Source organism: Ciona robusta, chromosome 10 (assembly GCF_009617815.1).
Source record: "Ciona robusta chromosome 10, ASM961781v2".
Classification (NCBI taxonomy): Eukaryota; Metazoa; Chordata; class Ascidiacea; order Phlebobranchia; family Cionidae; genus Ciona; species Ciona robusta.
The window spans coordinates 637602-659486 of NC_143244.1; the positions used below are offsets into that span (position 1 = coordinate 637602).

General features: G+C 36.6%; 4 protein-coding genes across 4 annotated transcripts; 3 read left to right on the plus strand and 1 right to left on the minus strand.

The window, feature by feature from the left end:
- The first annotated feature begins 241 nt into the window (after positions 1 to 241).
- On the plus strand, positions 242 to 2816 carry LOC149729267 (astrocytic phosphoprotein PEA-15-like). Its single transcript, XM_089886397.1, has 3 exons — positions 242 to 476; positions 2259 to 2414; positions 2603 to 2816. Exons 1-3 carry the CDS (start codon positions 293 to 295, stop codon positions 2692 to 2694), a joined length of 432 nt encoding a protein of 143 aa, XP_089742523.1. The 5' UTR covers positions 242 to 292; the 3' UTR covers positions 2695 to 2816.
- Positions 2817 to 3054: 238 nt separating this feature from the next.
- LOC149729268 (4-galactosyl-N-acetylglucosaminide 3-alpha-L-fucosyltransferase 9-like) lies at positions 3055 to 7012 on the minus strand. Its single transcript, XM_089886392.1, has 6 exons — positions 6793 to 7012; positions 6480 to 6575; positions 5903 to 5982; positions 5478 to 5593; positions 5060 to 5248; positions 3055 to 4017 (listed from the first exon to the last, which is right to left on the minus strand). Exons 4-6 carry the CDS (start codon positions 5486 to 5488, stop codon positions 3465 to 3467), a joined length of 753 nt encoding a protein of 250 aa, XP_089742518.1. The 5' UTR covers positions 5489 to 5593; positions 5903 to 5982; positions 6480 to 6575; positions 6793 to 7012; the 3' UTR covers positions 3055 to 3464.
- Positions 7013 to 8250: 1238 nt separating this feature from the next.
- On the plus strand, positions 8251 to 12357 carry LOC149729269 (4-galactosyl-N-acetylglucosaminide 3-alpha-L-fucosyltransferase 9-like). Its single transcript, XM_089886390.1, has 6 exons — positions 8251 to 8729; positions 9291 to 9386; positions 9683 to 9762; positions 10070 to 10186; positions 10416 to 10607; positions 11162 to 12357. Exons 1-6 carry the CDS (start codon positions 8517 to 8519, stop codon positions 11712 to 11714), a joined length of 1251 nt encoding a protein of 416 aa, XP_089742516.1. The 5' UTR covers positions 8251 to 8516; the 3' UTR covers positions 11715 to 12357.
- A 28-nt stretch (positions 12358 to 12385) lies between these two features.
- Positions 12386 to 21005, plus strand: LOC149729270 (ribosomal oxygenase 1-like). The gene is made up of 16 exons (XM_089886385.1): positions 12386 to 12583; positions 13365 to 13557; positions 13787 to 13895; positions 14415 to 14524; positions 15000 to 15088; positions 15346 to 15492; positions 16025 to 16167; positions 16581 to 16794; positions 17103 to 17209; positions 17667 to 17809; positions 18323 to 18501; positions 19118 to 19222; positions 19674 to 19815; positions 20067 to 20262; positions 20529 to 20661; positions 20715 to 21005. The coding sequence occupies exons 1-16, from the start codon at positions 12497 to 12499 to the stop codon at positions 20790 to 20792; spliced, it is 2175 nt and encodes a 724-aa protein (XP_089742511.1). The 5' UTR covers positions 12386 to 12496; the 3' UTR covers positions 20793 to 21005.
- Positions 21006 to 21885: the final 880 nt, after the last annotated feature.

Here is a 21885-nt window from a genome sequence, read left to right on the forward strand (position 1 = left end):
TTTCTTATAGTAACATCTAAGAAAAGCTATTGTCAGCAATTATGTTCACCATCTATGGGTAAATTCTCAGTAAGATTAAATATTAATTTCAAAGGAAGTTCAATACGATGCGTGTAATGCGTAACAGAGGTCATTTTGACTCATAGTTTACTAAGTGATGAGTAACTGAATATCTGTGATGTCATAATCATTCCATATGATGTCACAGAGCGATTGTAATTTAAAAAATCAACAATCAGATTCTTGAAGTAGTTTAACAATCAGGTATTGTTGCAGACAAGCATAGTTCATTATGACAATTGAAGGTCCATTGTCTGAACTTGTTAACGAACTCACGAAGAAGTTGAAACCGGAGGATCTTCCAGGATTGTTAGATTCATCAAAAGATGACGGTATCGATGAAACTGAGTTGGAGAAACTGACATCGGTTGGTCAATGGTTGGAGTGGATGCACAACAAGTATCTGCTTACTAACGGTGAGTTATTATGTGTGGTGTTGATTGAATGAATGTAACAAGCTGGGTGTAGCAACCACGCTTATTATCTTCCAATTAAATGTAAATTTCATTATAACTTTGAGAGTTTTTTTAACTACTGTTGTGTGACACGTTTGTTCTGTTTCATATACTACTTGTGGGTTCGAGTATATATAACTTGTGTTTTTGTATGGCTATCAATTTGAACAACCCATTAGTGATGACTGTTCAGGGACTTTAGTAACTACAGTGCATATTTTCACTTACATTCATTCATTCATTCATTCATACTTAAATATTCTAGATATTTTATAACAAAATTTTAAAAGATAATATTTTAAATTTTATTTTGAAAAACTCTAATAAAGATTTAAAGCACAAGGCCATCAATTTAGTTGCATTTTATAATTCCTTAAAAAAAGTGGTATTTAACATAAATTATTAATATTATGTTGGTATACACATGCTCTTAACCAATGGTTTTAATAAAATCTGGGAATAACGTTTGTGTCATAGGATCAGTCTCTTCAAAATAAATGATTAACTTCATATATATATATATATTCGTCGACGTCATGTAATAATTTATTTTCTAATTCTTTGTTAAACACATACATGACGTTTGTGACATCATAATGAACAACAATGACACCTTTATGTTATTACAATATGTTTTTTTACCAAACTATGACATCACAATCCCACGTGTGTTTATTTTCAAAACAATCCAATTATCGTGTCACAATCAGCCTACTTAGAATATCTTACATTCGAGAACACGCACATGTAGGCTGTTTGTTCATCTTATACATATATATACATAGTTTAATCACTACAAAACATATATATATGTATATTAATCATTTGAACTTAAGTAATTGTGATTACCATTTAAATTATGGGTTTTTGTTGCATGGTATTGAAAGCATTTTATTCTTATTTATCAATGAACATTATATGCATAGGTTTATGGTTAAAAAAGAATTAAACAAATTGGACTATATGACAAATTGGACTACTTTATGGCACACACATGGTAGCTTTACTATTTTTAGGTGATCATTCACATTAGCGTTTCTTAAACTGGGGTAAATTTGTCCCTTGGGGTAAGTTCTTCGTATTTACCATTTACAGGGTTTAAACTACTCATCGAATTCCATGAACTGATGTAATTAGTTGTTTTCGCTTTTTAATAAATGAGCCCCATATTACATATTGGGGGTAAATCTGATAACCATCTTTGTTAAAAAGGTAAAGCATACAAAAAGTTTAAGAACCACTGATTTACATGGGAATGGTGTGAAAGTTAAACTTAAACTAGTAAACATACAAGTTTAAATATTAATGTCTTCTTAAATTTGAAGGATTTGTTTTATGCTGAGTGATTTGAAAATGGAATTTTAACAACTTTGTTTTGAAATTGAAAGTTCTTTTCTCCATTGTTTATGACATCACAATGTTAACTGTTGATTCATACTTTGTTGATAATAAATCACCCACTATGACATATTAATGACGTTTTACAACCAATTCTTATTTAATTTAATGGTTGAACATAACTTTAAACATATAACAATGAATTAACACTTTGTTTTTTATTCATTCCTAAGATTACAATAACAAAGGTCATATTTAATCAACATATTTTGTCCGTTATGGTTTTGTGGCTCTTGATTCTGCTTGTTATTTGGTTACGAGAATCGTCCTTTCATGAGTACTAGATCAGGACCAGATCCACAGAATTCATCACAGTTAATTAATTATGACATCATAATCTTCCAGACGATCTTAGTTTTATTGAGCACGTCTTTGAATTATGTCGACGACCTGACCTGCTTGCGATAGTTTTGGAATACAGGTTGAAGAACCTCGACACCAAAGATGAAGAATTACCAGCGAGACAACTGCTTCGAGTTTCAAGCTCTAAGAAGTATATTGGTACGTTCTACGTTGACTTTAATAATATCTTTATTTTATGATGAAAACTAGATTCAATAAATGAATGTAATTAGTTAGAGGTACATTCCTATAAAACAAATCTAACTTTACTGAGCAGTATGTTCACATGGGATTAAAATCCATCTAAATAAACTTGTGACATCATAACACACATTGTTACATCATAGCTACGACACTCAAGGCACCAGATGGCGATAAGGAGTCGGATTTAAAACTTGCTGACCCTCCGAAGGCGAGACGAAAAAGTACCGCGATATAATTCGCCAGCGAGCATGAGGACCAACGTTCCATAACTTTTATATTATTTCTATGAACTTATGTACAGTATTTTTATTCTGGTGAATCAGCGCTCCAATGTAATTATTACATCACAATCATATACCCATTGTTCCTATCTTTGACCAAACAATCGTAATACTATGACGTCATAATCAATATTATTCTTTATGTTAACAAACAATCGAAATAACTTTTGTCAAAATGATTCTTCTACAATGTAGTTTGTTACGTCACAGACATGATTGTTGAAGCGTGAAGGTTCCCGATCCAAGCTTTGTCACGTCACGGAAACCGCGTCTATCGCTGCAGAACAACAGGAAATAACGATTGCGACGTCATATCCGCATTATTTTATTCGTGAAAGTGGAAAATCAATCAACCGTGAGAATAGTATCGTTACGTCACAATAGCAGTTATATTATTGTGACACCAATACAAATACGTCACAGCAGATGACGTATATAACACGGGGTCAAACAAGTTTAACCAGTTAAAATGGATTCGTGCAAAACAATCAACTGTGTAAACTTCTCATACAACATGATTAGGTTGCCAGAATGAATGAATCTGTTGAATGCGTTACCACATATCTCACAATCTTCTGCTGGGCCAAAGTGTAGGTTTTGCGGCATTACTTACTTTCGGAGATTAATTACTTTCGTCCCAAAGCTGTTTTAAACGCGTTGGAAATCGAAGTTGACACGAGGTGTCTGTCGTTTTCCAGCCACGCGAAGATAAAGCAAGTTACATTCATTCAGACAGACACTCGTGGTTATCAGTCCCATACCACCAAGCATCTAAGTTTTTAACAACCCGATGTTTTATATGACGTCGAACTTTAACTTTCCTTTGTGAGTGGTCAACATACCGCACGTAATAACTGCGCATCTCGATTTCCGAATCGTCTTCGATTCCATGCAAAATATTACATAGACGACACGCTCCTGCGGTAGACCTGGCATAAGGATCCGTGAGTTGCAGATGCTTCCGCCACTCATGATATTCCATATAAGCTGTATTGTTCTTATCAAGGTAACTTATATAGTTCGCTAGATCTGCTGCTGATTTGAAATCTTCAACATGAATGAACGAATGTGGAGGCGCTATCACTTCTACATCCGACTTTTTCGGCCCCCAAACAATGGGTATTGTTCCTGAATACAAACCATGGTGTATGAACTTCTCTGTGACGTAATCCCGACAATGGAAAGAATTCTCGAACGCAAAGTAGAATTTGTAATCGCCAACGAAACGAAAGAATTCTTCGCTGCCCCGCTTTAAGCTAACGCGCTGTTTAAAACATCTGGAAAAAGAGCAGTTTTGACTCGACAGTGAGCACGAAGTGTATGAATACACCATGTATGTCTGGTGTATAAGAAGACACCCATGTTATAACTCGACAGTGGGCATGAGGTGTATGAATACACCATGTATGTCTGGTGTATAAGAAGACACCCATGTTATAACTCGACAGTGGGCATAAGGTGTATGAATACACCATGTATGTCTGGTGTATAAGAAGACACCCATGTTATAACTCGACAGTGGGCATAAGGTGTATGAATACACCATGTATGTCTGGTGTATAAGAAGACACCCATGTTATAACTCGACAGTGGGCATAAGGTGTATGAATACACCATGTATGTCTGGTGTATAAGAAGACACCCATGTTATAACTCGACAGTGGGCATGAGGTGTATGAATACACTATGTATGTCTGGTGTATAAGAAGACACCCATGTTATAACTCGACAGTGGGCATAAGGTGTATGAATACACCATGTATGTATGGTGTATAAGAAGCATGTTATAACTCGACAGTGAGCATGAGGTGTATGAATACACCATGTATGTCTGGTGTATAAGAAGACACCCATGTTATAACTCGACAGTGAGCATGAGGTGTATGAATACACCATGTATGTCTGGTGTATAAGAAGTCACCCATGTTATAACTTGACAGTGAGCATGAGGTGTATGAATACACCATGTATGTCTGGTGTATAAGAAGACACCCATGTTATAACTCGACAGCGGGCATAAGGTGTATGAATACACCATGTATGTATGGTGTATAAGAAGCATGTTATAACTCGACAGTGAGCATGAGGTGTATGAATACACCATGTATGTCTGGTGTATAAGAAGACACCCATGTTATAACTCGACAGTGAGCATGAGGTGTATGAATACACCATGTATGTCTGGTGTATAAGAAGTCACCCATGTTATAACTTGACAGTGAGCATGAGGTGTATGAATACACCATGTATGTCTGGTGTATAAGAAGACACCCATGTTATAACTCGACAGCGGGCATAAGGTATGGAATAAATGCTAACCTGCCATATGTATCAACTTTAAGTCCAGATTTTAAAAGTTCTTTGAAATATTTCATTCTTTTTTTGGCTCCAAATTCTCTGTTACAATTTGAAACGATCCAAACGCCCAGTTTCTTCTTCACCGGAACGAACTTATTTGGGCCTCTAACGTTTCTTGGACCATACGGTGTGTAGATGGAGGAATCTCTTCTGTATATATGGGATAACAACTGTTACTATTTTGTTTATAATGCTGAAACTTTTCAACCTACATCGTTACAATAAAACATTGAATATCCCTTATTATAATTCCTTGACTGAAAAACGATAGTCGTTATAACACGCGTGTTCTGTTTCATACACCTTGTGCGCATGCGTAGTAGTACCAATACGCAACCGGATTAAAAGTTAGGAAACAATTTACAATGTTCCCACTCACCTATACGTCATCGTAGCGTTGAAGTAATTATTCTCAAACGCAACAAAGTCTTTTTTCTCCACGATAGCATTAACGGTGATTCCCTGTTAAACCAGATGTAATACATATCTGGTCTCCTGAGGAATTAGTAAAGATATATGTTAAACAACAGTGGTTTGAAACTATATAGTCTATATGTGGGTATGTCCTATACATCAAGGCGCGTCATGGAATATATGATTCAGGCGAATGTTTGCCAAGTATACCCCATTCAAACAATATATAGCAATTTAGGCCTATATATTGTAAAGTGCAAAAAAGCTCCCAAACCCCGTGAAATATCTAAGTCATTTGATGCAGCAACGCTGCTAATGTATTTGTTTGGAAGATAAAACAGTGAGAGCAATTATACCGAATATAAACAAAGATAGAAGTTCCACTTTTACCTTAAATGATCAGGTGGCATTTTATCCACCATCATGCAGTTGTTGTGAAAAATTACTGCGGCCGTTCTAGGGTCTGAGATCTAAAATAAATGGTACAATGACAAATATAGTAAGGCGGCGGAAGATGGGACACCTTTTCATTCTCTTTCCTTTTCCCGTTTGGTTGTAAACAAAAGATATTCAAAGAATTATAAATCTATATGCTCACGACTCTCATAAGCCGCTGTTAATTGTTTAAAACCTGATAGGGCTATTTGGATATTATGTGCTAAAGGTGTCCCATCTTCCCCTACCCTAGCCTACTATATATTAAAGAATACGTTCGGTACTAAGGGCTATATACTTGTAAGCGGACACGAGGTGTATAAAACTGAACACTCGTGTTTAACGACTATCGTTGCCCTGACCCACGAGAATAAATAAATAACATTGAATCATTTCACAGGTAACCCTATTCGTTTTAGTTGCCATGCCACAGTAGTTTCTGTCAGTCAGGCATTTTCGATTATTTGTTGTTAATAACATAAGTGCGGAATGAAGATTGGGTTATCAATATAAACTACAGCGTATATCTCACCAACGATTTATTCGTAGACATTGTACACCAACCACAATAATCTTTGCTGAGTTGTTTCAACTTGTGGGGGTGATTATGACACCAGTTTATTATAATCTGAAACATGATGTTGGTTGGGGTAAGATGGCCAGTGTTTTCATTCACCTTTATCGTTTTATTTGGTACTAATCAAAAACATTTTCTGGTTTATAACCGTATGCTCTCGAAAGAGCGTTTAATTAATAAAAACAAAATTTGGAGATATGGGATTTCGGTGCTAACGGTATTCACCTCATCTTTCAGTCGAGTCAAAAATAAATAAAATATTTTCCACCTTTTCCTTGAGCTTGGCGATATTCAAGGCATCTTGCAACGTCATAATACCAAACTGCGTCGTCTCTTTTGTTCCATTATTGTTTCGTTGCGGTTGCGAGTTTTTCAATTGTTGCTTCTTATTAATGTTTATGACGTAACAAACAATTACCATGAATATAACAATGCACGCGAATGTCTTGAATCTTTGCATCATCAAGATATATCTAAACATAATTCCAATGCATTATAAGTTTCTCAGTATATACCAAGAAAATTGTATAACAAATGTTCTGATCTGTAGAGGTAACAGTGAGATCTTGCCCTGAGTTGGCCCGTCATGCTGACATAGTTACAGAAAGTAAAAGAAGAGAAGTTACTCGGTTAGATAGTATAATACTCAAAACATAACTAAAAAACCTGTTCTGTACATTAAACTTTCTAACTTATTCTTCGCCCCACCGCAAGTATATAAAACTTACATAACAAAACCAACAACAAGGAGCACTGCAAGTAATTCGCCAAGTAATAATGGCTTTAAGAATTTCCTCAAAGCAGTAAACGACCCAAGTCGTTGCATTCAAATTACAAAGGAAATACGCGGTTCTGTGCGGAACCGATGTGTTTAAGGGAACAAGCTGCTCGTTTATTGTAGGGAAGGTAATGTGGGGTAAGATGGGATAACTTTAACCCAAGTCCCAACACCCAAGTCCAAATATTTCATGATCGTGTTTTAACATTTCACGACGCTCTTTTGGAGTCGTTACAAGTTAAAGACGGCAAAATAAGTTTGTTTGCTTAGATATTACAATACACAAAACAGAAGTAAAAAATCTGTACATAAAACTTGCTTTAGACCTGCTGAGTTGGCCCATCATGCTGACACAGGTAACAAAAAGTAAAAGAAGAGAAGTTACTCGCCTATAGATATACTAAAATACTCAAAACATAACTTGAAAATCTGTTGTGAACATCAAACTTTCTAACTTAATCTTTGACCAACCGACACTATAGAACTTATACAACAACAAAACCGACGTGCTGATCAACAACCCTTCAAGTATAGCACGATAATTACGGTATCACGGAAGTCGTGGAAAGTAACTGCAAGGTCCGGGACAAAACAAAACATTCCTGCTGTTGGTTAAAACCACAACACGTTTCATCAGTTTGAAAAATGCAGTCGGTTTTAGTAAGATTGGTTGAATTTGGCATTTTGTGAAGGAACGCGGCTTATCGGTTGTAAATGCCAGCACATTCCCAAATCATGGGACTCTTGGCTGAAATCAAACTGTCTTAAATATAGCATAGGATGGAGTAAGATGAGACATGTTTTCATTCCTTTTTATTGCTCCTGTGCTTTCATTAAAGATGTAAATTGCCTTTTTCTGCTTTGAGGAAATACTTGAAGCTATAATTATTACTTGGCTAATGACTTGCAGTTTTGTTCCTTGTTGTTGATTAGCACGTCTGTTTTGTTATGTCAGTTCTATAGTGTCGGTTGTACGAAGAATATGATTGCACAGGTTTATGTACAGAACATATTTTTTCAAGTTATGTTTTGAGTATTGTAGTATCTAACCGAGTAACTTAACTTCTTTTACTTTCTGTACCTGTGTTAGCATGATAGGCCAACTCAGGTCTATGAAGCAAGCTCCAAGATCTCACTTTTACCTCCATACAATTCAGAATATTTGTTATATAATGTTTCAGTATATACTGAGAAACTTATAATGCATTGGAATTATGTTTAGATATATCTTGATGATGCAAAGATTCAAGACATTCGCGTGCATTGTTATATTCATGGTAATTGTTTGTTACGTCATAAACATTAATAAGAAGCAACAATTGAAAAACTTGCAACCGCAACGAAACAATAATGGAACAAAAGAAACGACGCAGTTTGGTATTATGACGTTGCAAGATGCCTTGAATATCGCCAAGCTCAAGGAAAAGGTGGAAAACATTTTATTTATTTTTGAATCGACTAAAAGATTGTTCATATGTAGTAAGGTGGGGTATGGTTGCACGTGTTTTCACTCGCTTTTGTCGTCCTATTTGGCAGCAAACAACGAATACTTATATAATTACATAACCATACCCTCTCGACTCTATAACAGCGTTATTTGTTAATTGTTTAAAACACATTCGATGGGATTTAGGCGCTAACGGTATCCCGATTTGCCCCGCAGTTTTATTTGTTGTCTACATTCCTTATACGGTTAAAGACGTATACTATTTAAATGGGGGTCACGGGTGTTGAATGCTTCTAATAGAACATACGAACCATGAAAGGTTGAGAAACACTGGTTTGAAGCATGCACAAAATTCAAACCTCATTGTTGATAATCTCAACGTAAATATTTTGTGGAGTAAGATGAATACCGTTAGCACCGAAATCCCAGAGTCGAGAGGATACGGTTATAAATCAATCAGTGTTTTTGTTTAGTACCAAATAAAACGATAAAGGAGAATAAAAACACTGGCCATCTTACCCCAACCAACATCATGTTTCAGATTATAATAAACTGGTGTCATAATCACCCCCACAAGTTGAAACAACTCAGCAAAGATTATTGTGGTTGGTGTACAATGTCTACGAATAAATCGTTGGTGAGATATACGTTGTAGTTTATATTGATAACCCAATCTTCATTCACTTATGTTATTAACAACAAATAATCGAAAATGCCTGACTGACAGAAACTACTGTGGCATGGCAACTAAAACGAATAGGGTTACCTGTGAAATGAATAAATGTTATTTATTTATTCTCGTGGGGCAGGGCAACGATAGTCGTTAAACACGAGTGTTCAGTTTTATACACCTCGTGTCCGCTTACAAGTGTATAGCCCTTAGTACCGAACGTATTCTTTAATATATATGTCATTATATGCTATTTATATTAGATCTCAGACCCCAGAACGGCCGCAGTAATTTTTCACAACAACTGCATGATGGAGGATGAAATGCCACCTGATCATTTAAGGTAAAAGTGGAACTTCTATCTTTGTTTATATTCGGTATAATTGCTCTCACTGTTTTATCTTCCAAACAAATACATTAGCAGCGTGTTGCTGCATCAAATGACTTAGATATTTCACGGGGTTTGGGAGCTTTTTTGCACTTTACAATATAGGCCTAAATTGCTATATAATTTGAATGGGGTATACTTGGCAAACATTCGCCTGAATCATATATTCCATGACGCGCCTTGATGTATAAGACATACCCACATATAGACTATATAGTTTCAAACCACTGTTGTTTAACATATATCTTTATTAATTCCTCAGGAGACCAGATATGTATTACATCTGGTTTAACAGGGAATCACCGTTAATGATATCGTGGAGAAAAAAAGATTTCGTTGCGTTTGAGAATAATTACTTCAACGCTACGATGACGTATAGGTGAGTGGGAACATTGTAAATTGTTTCCTAACATTTAATCCGCTTGCGTGTTGGTACTACTACGCATGCGCACAAGGTGTATGAAACAGAACACGCGTGTTATAACGACTATATTTTTCCGGTCAAGGAATTATAATAAGGGATATTCAATGTTTTATTGTAACGATGTCGGTTGAAAAGTTTCGGCATTATAAACAAAATATTAACAGTTGTTATCCCATAAATACAGGAGAGATTCCTCCATCTACACACCGTATGGTGCAAGAGAGGTTATCAGAGCAATGAGTAAGTTCGTTCCGGTGAAGAAAAGACTGGGCGTTTGGATCGTTTCAAATTGTAAAAGACGATTTGGAGCCAAAAAAAGAATGAAATATTTCAAAGAACTTTTAAAATCTGGACTTAAAGTTGATACATATGGCAGGTTAGCATTTATTCCATACCTTATGCCCGCTGTCGAGTTATAACATGAGTGTCTTCTTATACACTAGACACACATGGTGTATTCATACACCTCATGCTCACTGTCAAGTTATAACATGGGTGTCTTTTATACACCAGACACACATGGTGTATTCATACACCTCATGCTCACTGTCAAGTTATAACATGGGTGTCTTTTATACACCAGACTCACATGGTGTATTCATACACCTCATGCTCACTGTCGAGTTATAACATGGGTGTCTTCATATACACCAGACGCACATGGTGTATTCATACACCCCATGCACACTGTCGAGTTATAACATGGGTGTCTTCTTATACACCAGACACACATGGTGTATTCATACACCTCATGCCCGCTGTCGAGTTATAACATGGATGTGTTCTTATACACCAGACACACATGATGTATTCATACACCTCATGCTCACTGTCGAGTTATCATATTGGTGTCTTCTTATACACCAGACACACATGATGTATTCATACACCTCATGCTCACTGTCGAGTCAAAATTGCGCTTCTTTCCAGATGTTTTAATCAGACCGTTAACTTAGAGCGGGGCAATGAAGAATTCTTTCGTTTCGTTGGCGACTACAAATTCTACTTTGCGTTCGAGAATTCTTTCCATTGTCGGGATTACGTCACAGAGAAGTTCATACACCATGGTTTGTATTCAGGAACAATACCCATTGTTTGGGGGCCGAAAAAGTCGGATGTAGAAGTGATAGCGCCTCCACATTCGTTCATTCATGTTGAAGATTTCAAATCAGCAGCAGATCTAGCGAACTATATAAGTTACCTTGATAAGAACAATACAGCTTATATGGAATATCATGAGTGGCGGAAGCATCTGCAACTCACGGATGCTTATGCCAGGTCTACCGCAGGAGCGTGTCGTCTATGTAATATTTTGCATGGAATCGAAGACGATTCGGAAATCGAGATGCGCAGTTATTACGTGCGGTATGTTGACCACTCACAAAGGAAAGTTAAAGTTCGACGTCATATAAAACATCGGGTTGTTAAAAACTTAGATGCTTGGTGGTATGGGACTGATAACCACGAGTGTCTCTTCGAATAAATGTAACTTGCCTTATCCTCGCGTGGCCTTGTAAGCAGGCATGAGGTGTATGAAACAGAACACCCGTGTGACACCTGTGGTTATCGGTGACCTCATGCCTGCTTACAAGTTACCTGGTTTGTTTTGGGCGGCGATCTTTGTATGTAGAGTTGATAATTTGAACAACCCATTACTGGCTCGGAGCAATTGCCGTTAAGTGTCTTGCAAGAACACACATGCCGCAAGTGGTCGAGCCTTTAAACCATTACCTCTGGGTTAGAGGCAGGCGTGCTAACCACTTGTTTGCCATGTCGTTCTTAACGATTAGACTGCTATTATAAGTTGAAAGGATAGTAAATCAATCAGCTGTTTCTGAATATTTTCGGGTAAGATGGTTCATGTTTTTTTATTGTTGGGTAAGATTGTTCATGTTTTTATTTTTGTCTCATTTTTAGTAAACAGAGAACATTGACATAATTATATATCCGTATTCTCACGACTATAAAATAGCCTTGTTAAACTGTTCCGCACTTTTGTACTTAATGCCAATGGTTTATTGATCTAACGTTAATCGAGTGGTATTGCAAAACGTATTGTATTTCACACTATTTAAAGTTGAACAATGCGCAACAGCTAAACTAGCTCCCCGAAATAGAAAAATAAAAATATTTACCCCAACTTGTGGAAATTTTGCGCTAAACACGTAGGGGATTCCCCTAAGCATGCACGTTTAATGTTTTATTAAAAATAAGTTTTTAAAGTGGGGTGAGTATTTATTTATATCTGGATTTGTATAGTCTACAATGGGAAAATCAAGCAAACCATCGAGCAAATCGGTTTCAGCATTTGCTGTTTATTCAGCCGAAGCAGCAACCACACAGAAACTAAAGGTATCTTTTGCATGTTATAATTATTTTGTTTTTATTCCCTTACTCTTTTCTGTTTTGATTCCCTTGATATTCGTTTTACTTTATAGTATAAATCTACCACTTTTGATAATAAATTAAAAAACTCCACACCATTCCTGCCTTAGATACAGCAGCAATAAATGCAGCAGCAACATTGTTTTAGTTAGTGGTTCTGTTGTCTTAATGTTTTCTTTAATTAATATAAGATTTTTAGGCCAGATTTGGCCCATTACTCCAACACCCGGAAGGTCTATTTAAGTCTTTCATGGGCCTGGTGCGGTGACAGCGCATGTCACTCTGGCTCATATTTTTTGCACCATTTTTTATCTTTGTGTGCTTACAAGTTACCACACTTTTCAGCCTTGTGTATGAAAGTAAGTTAACTCTGGTCTAATTCCTAGAACCCAGCCTTGCTTTGGGACCTCCCTAAAGCATGAAGCAACTTTATCCCACCCAGGATGGCAATCTCGGCTACTGAATAAAGTAGTCGATGCCTAAATCGACCAACTAAAATTTAGTCAAATGATGTAATGCACACAAAGTTAGTCGGCCGAATTAATTTTAGTCGAGCCAAAAAAATGCAGTAACCAATAGTAACCGCGACCGAGTCGACTTACTTTAGTCGATAGCCGAGAAGACCATTCGTGGTGTTTTCGTTTTGCCTAATGAAAAGTTTTAAAATAGGACCTTACTTATGACCTGTTGAATAGGTCTCTGGTTATGTTTTAGAATATTAACTATTTCCTAAATTACAAACCAACAGAGAGAAAGAGCTGGTAGTTCCCCTTCCCTCCAAGAGAATATGACACCTGCTGTTTATCATCCACTCAATGATGACAAAGCTAAACCTTCTTCTTCTTTCATCAAAAGTTTTTCTAACAAAGCTGCGTTTTCTCTTCGTCGAGCTTCTTCCAAGAGAAAGGCAAAACATAAGAAGTTACTTCAAGGAGTGACAGGTGTCTGTTTTGCAGAAATAACAATCTTAGACAAACTTTAATAAAACTACAAGGCTAAGGTCTTTTAAAGGCTTTTATAAGTTAATTTGCTCGACAAATTTCCTAGTAAACAACATAAGTTATTTAATGAACTCCGGTCCACATCCTAGTCTAAAATCACCTGTAAGACCTCACCCTTGTAGAATAAAATTTTTGATACCCATACCAAGTTAACATGCATCCACCGTAGGCACATACCAACAATGGGAACCTTCATGCATTCCATCAACTACAAACACTAGAAGCCCGTTGGTCAATTTTGCCCCAAAGCCAGTTAAGTTCGGAACACAACAACATGTGTAAGTTTTAAAAACAAAAATAAATTAAAAAGGTTTATTTCCAAAAATTTTAAACTGTTTTTGAATGAATGTAACTTACTTTATCCTCGCGTGGCCGGAAAACGACAGTCGTTATTACACGGGTTTAACACCTCGTGCCAGCTTACGAGTTACCATGTATGTTACTTTGTGGGTGATTATTTTTTTGATTTTTTTATTTATTTTTTATGTATAGCTGATAATTTGGGCAACCCATTAGTGACCACTGGGTTGGAGCAATTGCCGTCAAGTGTCTTGCCCAAAGACACATGCGCCCACAATGGTAGAAGTGACAGGCCTTGAACCCATTACCTAATGGTTACAGGCAGGCCTTAAATCCATTACCTCTGAGGAAGGCGCGCTAACCACTATACCACGGCGCCGGTGAATTTTTCTATCTTTTTTTGGAGACACAGGTTCTTAGGTAGGCTACTGTCTCTTTAAAACAATCATTTTACAAATTTTTATTATATATATTATAACCAATTTTATTTTTGACAGTAAAAAATCAACAACAGCGATTTCTTCGCCCAAACCAAAGGAATCTACAACAAACATAAATAATAATGAGATCATGAAATTCAACAGAGCAGCAATTCTCTATAAAGAAGGTACTTACAGTAAAAGTGGTGCTTCAACATATTATGACCATCATCACACAATTGGATCTCCTGGATGTTATGCCACATTGTAAAACATATATTTTAGAGTTATGTATATATAATCTGTTTGTTTTGTTATGACAATTTTTATTTTTGGTAAACTTAACCTACTATTTCATTCATTTATTCATAGAATCATATATTCATATTAGTAATAAGTAAGCTTCAAGACAACAAAACTGGTCTGCGAGATTATGTCTTACATTTTGATTTTTTATCTGACTTTGTGGGTTTTTATTTACTGTGTTGCTGGTAATTTAAACAACCCATTAGTGACCACTGGGTTTGAAGCAATTGCCAAGTGTCTTGCTCGAGGACACATACGCCCACAATCCAGACCAAGAAACATTCATGCAATTGTTGTTAACGTTGGCTTCGTGCCCAAGATCACTTTTATCAAAGTTAATATTGTTTCTATGTCCAGATGCCAGCATTGAGTTATCGACGAGTCAAAGCTTGAATAGTTGTGAAGATGACGACCAACCTTCCACACCAGATCAACGAATCAAAAACGTAAATTTGAACCAAAATTTGTTTTGCAAGTCTGCACTAAGTTTGGTTTTTATCATTATACAAATGTTGTACATTCATTTTACCAACAGATACAGTATGCATATATATAAGTTTTTTGAATGGAATATTTTTAATTATAAGCCATAGATTTTTGTGTAATAGTAATGAACCAACCTAAAATCTCTGAATCTCAGGTCTTATAGCGAGTTACGCTATGGGCCTCACTATAAAATAAAATCATGGACTTTTTTGTTTAGAGCGAGAGCTTTGCAGCTGACCACTTGCTGGCAGTAGAGAGCAAACCACCACCAAAGAAAAAGTTCCGTGTTGAAGACGAATCAATTTGTTCCGAGAATAAAAGTCAAATAAAGAAACGGAAGGGAAATTTTACAAACAAAGCAAATGTAAGATGTCATGTCATGTTTAACTGTTGTGTTTGTTCATTATGATATCGATATGTTAGATGTAGATTCACAACTTTGTTTATTTGCTCTGCTGTTGTGTTGTATATACCTTAACCTACTATATTGTATATATATATATATTGTTGTATATGTGTATATCGTATATATTGTTGTATGTAGGCCATTAGGTAAACGTAAATTGTATATTGCTTCTAATGAATGAGGTTTTTAAATCATTGGTTCTTGTTTTACCTGTTTGTTTAATAACAATTTCCTTGTAAGTTATATATAGTAATGTATATATGTATCATTTGTATAGAGAGAGCGGTCAGGTTCATATATCACACAGGTTTTTACTTATTTGTGAAAAATATATTTGTTTGAAGTTATAGAAGGTATATATTATGTATGTATATATAATATACAATAATTTATATGTAAGTAATATGACAGAGAGATCATATATTTCAAAGGTTTTACTTATTCGTTGGAAATTGTATTTTTTTCAAGTTATATAAGTAAAATACTTCAGATATCAACTGGATCGGTCACCACAATCTCACAAAAAGCCCAAGATATTCCGAAGATGCCGTTCCCTGTTGGTGATAGTGAGAATGATGGGAAGGAGTTGTTTGAATGGTTGATTCATCCTTACGTAAGCCACAAGTTCTTCAAGTAAGTTTGTTGGTGAAAATCATTCTGTGTGTGTTGGGTTGAATTCCCTGGTTAAGTTTTTATTGTGTTATATTATATCTAAGGTTTAGAGTGTTTATGAATTCATATATATAACTAATTTATCCTCCGTGGCGGGAAACGACAGTTGTTAACTTGTTATAACATAGGTGTTCTGTTTCATACACCTTTGCCTGCTACTGAGTTACCATGTATGTAACTTTGTTTGACTATCCTTGCAACTCAAAAAAGATTGTTATTTTGTTTTACTCTAATAAAAACAACTCTATATGACTTTGAAGCGCCAGTACTTAAAATAGAGCTGTTTTACAAATGCATACACCAATCAATGTTTACTAACTCTTAGTAAACTGTATGTACACTGTTATTATATGTTTAATATTCCATTCACCCAGGGACATCTGGGAGTCGCGCCCACTCCTTGTGCTTCGACATTGTCCTCGATATGCTGATGGTTTGTTCAGCACCAAGGAGATGAATCGAATATTAAACGAATGTAACGTCCGATATTCCGTTAACTTGGATGTCACTACTTACCAGAATGGAAGAAGGGAAACTCATAATATTGATGGGAGAGCTTACGCTCCTGTTGTGTGGGACTATTTTAAGGTGAGGCCAATATTTTACTAACACAGAAGTTACAACAATAAGGATTAGTTTCTATCAAGACATGCAAATCATCAAAATGTACGAATTAAAAAAAAGACACCAAACACCGGTGGTCCCCTGCTCAATTAATAAAATAATCTTAATTTTTTTACCATATTTACGTTTGTTTTTATTCACTGCAACTTTTGCAGGTGTTACCCTTTAAAAATATGTTTATTTTTGTCTTATTCAAATCTGTTTGTTTTATTCTTTGTGATGTAATAATATACCTTATTATTGATCTCAAAAATATCATTATTACATCATAGAATGGATGTTCGATTCGGTTGAAAAACCCTCAAGCGTTTTCGAAACCCGTGTGGAGATTATGTGCCACGCTACAGGAGTTCTTCAAGTGTATGGTTGGTGCCAACACGTGAGTTATAAATTCAATGGTTTTGTAAAAAATATTTATAATGTGCAACATAATGTTTGCCAATATATCCTTTCCTGGCCTATTTTCACTAAGTGAGCAGAGGTCTGGTTGTCCACTATTTGAAGTTTGGGCACTTACATTACAGTTGTATAGAATCTTGTTATGAGACATTACTCATTGTTATGCAATAATGCTTGTATGTTGTTTTTATGTCCTTTAATATACTCACCATAACACCATGTCCTTTGAAGAAACACCTTAAACCCCATTATAAATAAAACCGGAGGAAGAAAAAAGAATGTAACTTACTTTATTCTCGCGTGCCTGGAAAACGACAGTCGTTATAACACGGGTGTGCACCTCGTGCCAGCTTACGAGTTACCATATGTTACTTTGTGAGTGAACTTGTTAAGAAACGTAGGCACTTCTTCTCTGATCTAACCCACTCACACTGCAGGTACCTCACCCCACCAGGAACTCAAGGGTTCGCTCCACATTATGATGACATTGAAGCGTTTGTGTTACAACTTGAAGGAAAGAAGGAATGGACGTTGTATTCGCCACGTAGCGGGAAGGAAACCTTACCCAGATATTCAAGTGGTAACGCTGGTTGTATTGGTTGCATTATTTCTAATATTAACAAATAAGGAACCTCATTGATTAATGTAGTGAATGTAATATACTTTGGCTCTGCTTGTTTGTATAGACACCTAACAGCAGGGTAAAATCTGGGGTGACATTGTTAAAATACAGTTACACTCATAATTGTCAAACATAGGGAACCTCATTGATTAATGTGGTGAATGCAATATACTTTGACTCTGCTTGTTTGTATAGACACCTAACAGCAGGCTAAAATCTGGGGTGACATTGTTAAAATAAAGTTACACTCATAGTTGTCAAACACAGGGAACTCTCCAGGCCTCCAAAGCTTATTTTTATTTCTGGCCACTCTGTGCTTGACAAGTTTTTTGAGTTAGTAGGTATGGCTGATAATATGGCTGATAATTTGGGCAAGTTTTGTTCAAGTACACATACGCCAACAGTGGTAGCAGCATCATTTACAATACCAATAGCGGTAACAAAACTATCAGCATTCGTTTCCGCACGTAGGAAACTTCACTGCAGACGAGATAGGAGATGAGATCTTCACCCAAACACTGGAGGCGGGAAACCTTCTATATTTTCCACGAGGATACATCCATCAAGCGAAGGCGTTACCCGACACTCACTCATTGCATGTAACAATATCCATGTACCAGAGGAATTCATGGGGGGACTTGCTGGAAAAGGTTCGCAATTTTGTTTTGTTCCTTGAACAATATTTGAATATAACATGATTGTGGTTTGAAGATTTATCTTTGTGTGGTGGGGTAACAACAACACTTGTGGGTAATTGTTTACTGTACAGATGATATTTAAATAATCCATTAGAGAACGCTGGGCTAAAGTTGTTAAGGTTCTTGCCCAAGCACATTCACGCTCACAATGGTAGCAGCACCGCACTTTTGAGTTAGTATATGTCAGCTTAACATTGCGTATAAGGCACCTCCTATATCTTTTTGTAATAATTAGTTTAAACTTTTAATTATTGGGAGATACAGAGCTGCACTGCAAGCAAATTCTCAGTGTGACCTAATGGCTTGCATGATATAAACAATTACTACTGTAAGCAACTTAACCTAATGCATTCGACACTCATAACAAACCTTGAATTTAGAACAATGGATGTTAGATGTCTTACCAAACACATGCTCACAGCATTGGGCCTTAAACCCAGTACCCTCTGATTACAAGTGAGCACTCCAACCACTGATGCCATATGACCGACTATATTCATGTTTCTAAGCAGCTCAACTTATACCCTACCCCCTAAACACATAAGTAACCTCCTAACCCCCCCCCCAGTTACTCCCCACCACGCTACAGAACGCTATAATTGATGACGTCGAGTTCAGGAAGGGACTTCCCCTGGATTATCTTAGTTTGTTTGGGGAACAAAACTGTGACAAGGTATTGTGATGTCATAATGTTCATTGTTATACACATCTGTATCCTAATACCACATTGATTCAACCATTACATCATGTATGTCTTAAGGTGGCTGTACATAGTATCCGGCATGAGAATTGGCTTACGAAATCATATGCAAACCCATTACCGAGTTCCGCATGTGGCATTAAAATCCGAACAAAACAGACAAAATGGACAAATTCCGGTTACTGTGTACAACCACCTTTATTGTTTCATACTACGATAACTAGCAATTACTCAAGTTCTTATATATATTGTTACTTCCAGCTGTGGTATATTGGTGAAAGAGATTCCTCCAGAATTTATGTTTAATATCCGACGTTTTGACAATTTTAAAAGGCATATTATTAAAATGTTGAGTAATTTATTTCCTGTCTAGTAATTTGGTTTTACTCGCTACCCAAATCATTACCAACACATACTTCCCCAGCATCCAGATAGAAGAAGAGCCTTCATGGGGAAGATCGGTGATTTGTTCCGGAGGTTAGCTGATAAGGTTGATATAGATGCTGCCGCCGATGAACATGGAATCAACTTTCTACACGATGCTATGCCTCCTTATATGACGCAAGGTGACGTCATGTGTGAATCGTCGTTGCCACCATTGTGGGCGTATGTGCCTTCGAGCAAGACATTTAATGGCAATTGCTCCAACCCAGTGGTCACTAATGGATTGTCTAAACTACCAGCCATACACAAAACAATTACCCACAAAGTTAAATGTGTGGTAACTCGTAAGCTAGCACGAGATGCACTAAACAGGACACTGAATTATAACGACTGTTGTTTTTCCGTCATTCACATTGTTAGTATACCTTCACAGATGAAAAGTCTCGAACAATTCATGGTTGTGACGTAGGCATGACGTCACCGGGAACCCCCACCCACTATATATGCGACATCGATGAAAAAACTCGGATTCGCGTTTTACGGAAGAACGCGCTTCGTATTGTTGCGTCACAGAACGACACGAACGACAATTCGGTTGTCCAAGTTTTCCATTGTGTGCAAAATCCAAGGTTCGGTGTGATTATGACGTAATAGTTGGCATCATTGTCGGCACAGTAGGATAATGATTACCGTTTCTGTCTAGCCCAGAGGTGACGGGTTCGAATTGTGGTGTTGCTACCATCGTAGGCGTAAGTGTCTTTGAGCAAGACACTTAACGGCAATTGCTCATAAGCTGGCACGGGGTGTATAAAATAAAACCCGCGTTATAACCACTGCCACTGCCCCGTCATGCGAGGATAAATAATTTGCATTCACCACCAACAATACATTACAGAGTTTATCATCAAGAAGAAAAGAAAACTTTTGAAATTCTTCGACAGTTTGCCCCTGCTCTAGAATTCCTTATTCATAAATATCCTTGTTACGTCACAGTGGGTAGTCTTCCACTTGATTCAAACGAAGACAAGGTAATTATGACGTCATATTGGGTATGACGTAACAATCACTCCATTGTTTGCAGGTCAACTTAGCGATTTCGCTTTTCGAGAAAGGAATTTTGGTGACGGAGGAAAAAATAAAAATGCTGAGTAATCCCTGACTCTCTAGCGTCACGGTGCTGATCTTTATCTTTGATGACGTCATCATGAAATGTAAAAACCGCGCCAGTTGCATGACGTCATTTGCACCATTATGTCAATTCTTTGTTCATCATAATCTCTCCTGTTGTTCGCTGTTAGTTGCATCGGCTGCCATTATTTGAATAATTTCGATTTACGGCTAATTGTGACGTAATAAACCCTTCTATCGTCAATTCTCGAACCTCACGATCTACATCGATATCACGTGACATTTTGGTTGACATTATAGTGACGTCACAGACGCCGGAAGTTGTAACAATCAGCGTCGCGCATGTGGTTGTGTTGATATAACAGGGACGGAGTTTGAATCAACAGTTTGTGAGAAGTTGGTTTGAAATGAAATGTCATCAATTTAGAACAGAAAGTATTGGCTTTCGGTTTAAATTGGAAAGTTTGTGATTTTAATGATCAGTGTTTTGGTTTTCGCATTAAGTGTTCCTAAATATGCAGCAAGCAAAAAAATGAGGTTTACTAATAGTGTCGAAAACAGATAAGTCACTTATATAGTCGGTTTCATATTTTAGTTTCGGGTGTTTTTGTAATATTTTATGAGTTTTGTTTCATGCGCGGAACATCCGATGTTTGCAAAGAGTTTTGTTGCGTCACAATACTTACTATTATATAATATGCAAGCTAAAACAAAGCGTTCGAATCTCTTCTGTTGAAGTTGGCGGATATTTGAGCGGTCTCATGCTCGCGGTCGAGCTGCATGGTGCAGTTATACAATGTCTCTATTATGATATAATTGCATCAGTTTGTATGTTTTATTAGTTTGAAATAACTAACATCAATGCTAATTTTGCATTAGATGCATTAGTGTAGTTGTAACGTAGTTATAGTACTGTGGGGTAAAATGGATACCACCGTTAGCACACGATGTCCCATATTTCCCGATCATGGTTCTACCAATTAACAACTCTTTTTTAGAGTCGTGAGAAACGGGTATATAAGTCTTTAAATATTCTTGTTTTACTACTAAATGGAACGCTAAAAGAGAATAAATTACCCCAATCTACCATATATCAAACCTAATAACACACCAACGGTAATATA

Coding starts and splice junctions, on each gene's coding strand:
- LOC149729267 (XM_089886397.1), top strand. CDS start 293: ATGACAATTGAAGGTCCATTGTCTGAACTTGTTAACGAACTCACGAAG. Junction 477..2,258: donor CAAGTATCTGCTTACTAACG/GTGAGTTATTAT, acceptor ATAATCTTCCAG/ACGATCTTAGTTTTATTGAG. Junction 2,415..2,602: donor AAGCTCTAAGAAGTATATTG/GTACGTTCTACG, acceptor GTTACATCATAG/CTACGACACTCAAGGCACCA.
- LOC149729268 (XM_089886392.1), bottom strand. Junction 4,018..5,059: donor AAAGTTGATACATATGGCAG/GTTAGCATTTAT, acceptor CTCTTTTTCCAG/ATGTTTTAAACAGCGCGTTA.
- LOC149729269 (XM_089886390.1), top strand. CDS start 8,517: ATGTTTAGATATATCTTGATGATGCAAAGATTCAAGACATTCGCGTGC. Junction 8,730..9,290: donor TCGCCAAGCTCAAGGAAAAG/GTGGAAAACATT, acceptor ATCATGTTTCAG/ATTATAATAAACTGGTGTCA. Junction 9,763..10,069: donor ATGCCACCTGATCATTTAAG/GTAAAAGTGGAA, acceptor TTAATTCCTCAG/GAGACCAGATATGTATTACA.
- LOC149729270 (XM_089886385.1), top strand. CDS start 12,497: ATGGGAAAATCAAGCAAACCATCGAGCAAATCGGTTTCAGCATTTGCT. Junction 16,168..16,580: donor GTAAGCCACAAGTTCTTCAA/GTAAGTTTGTTG, acceptor CCATTCACCCAG/GGACATCTGGGAGTCGCGCC. Junction 19,223..19,673: donor GGGAACAAAACTGTGACAAG/GTATTGTGATGT, acceptor ATACTTCCCCAG/CATCCAGATAGAAGAAGAGC.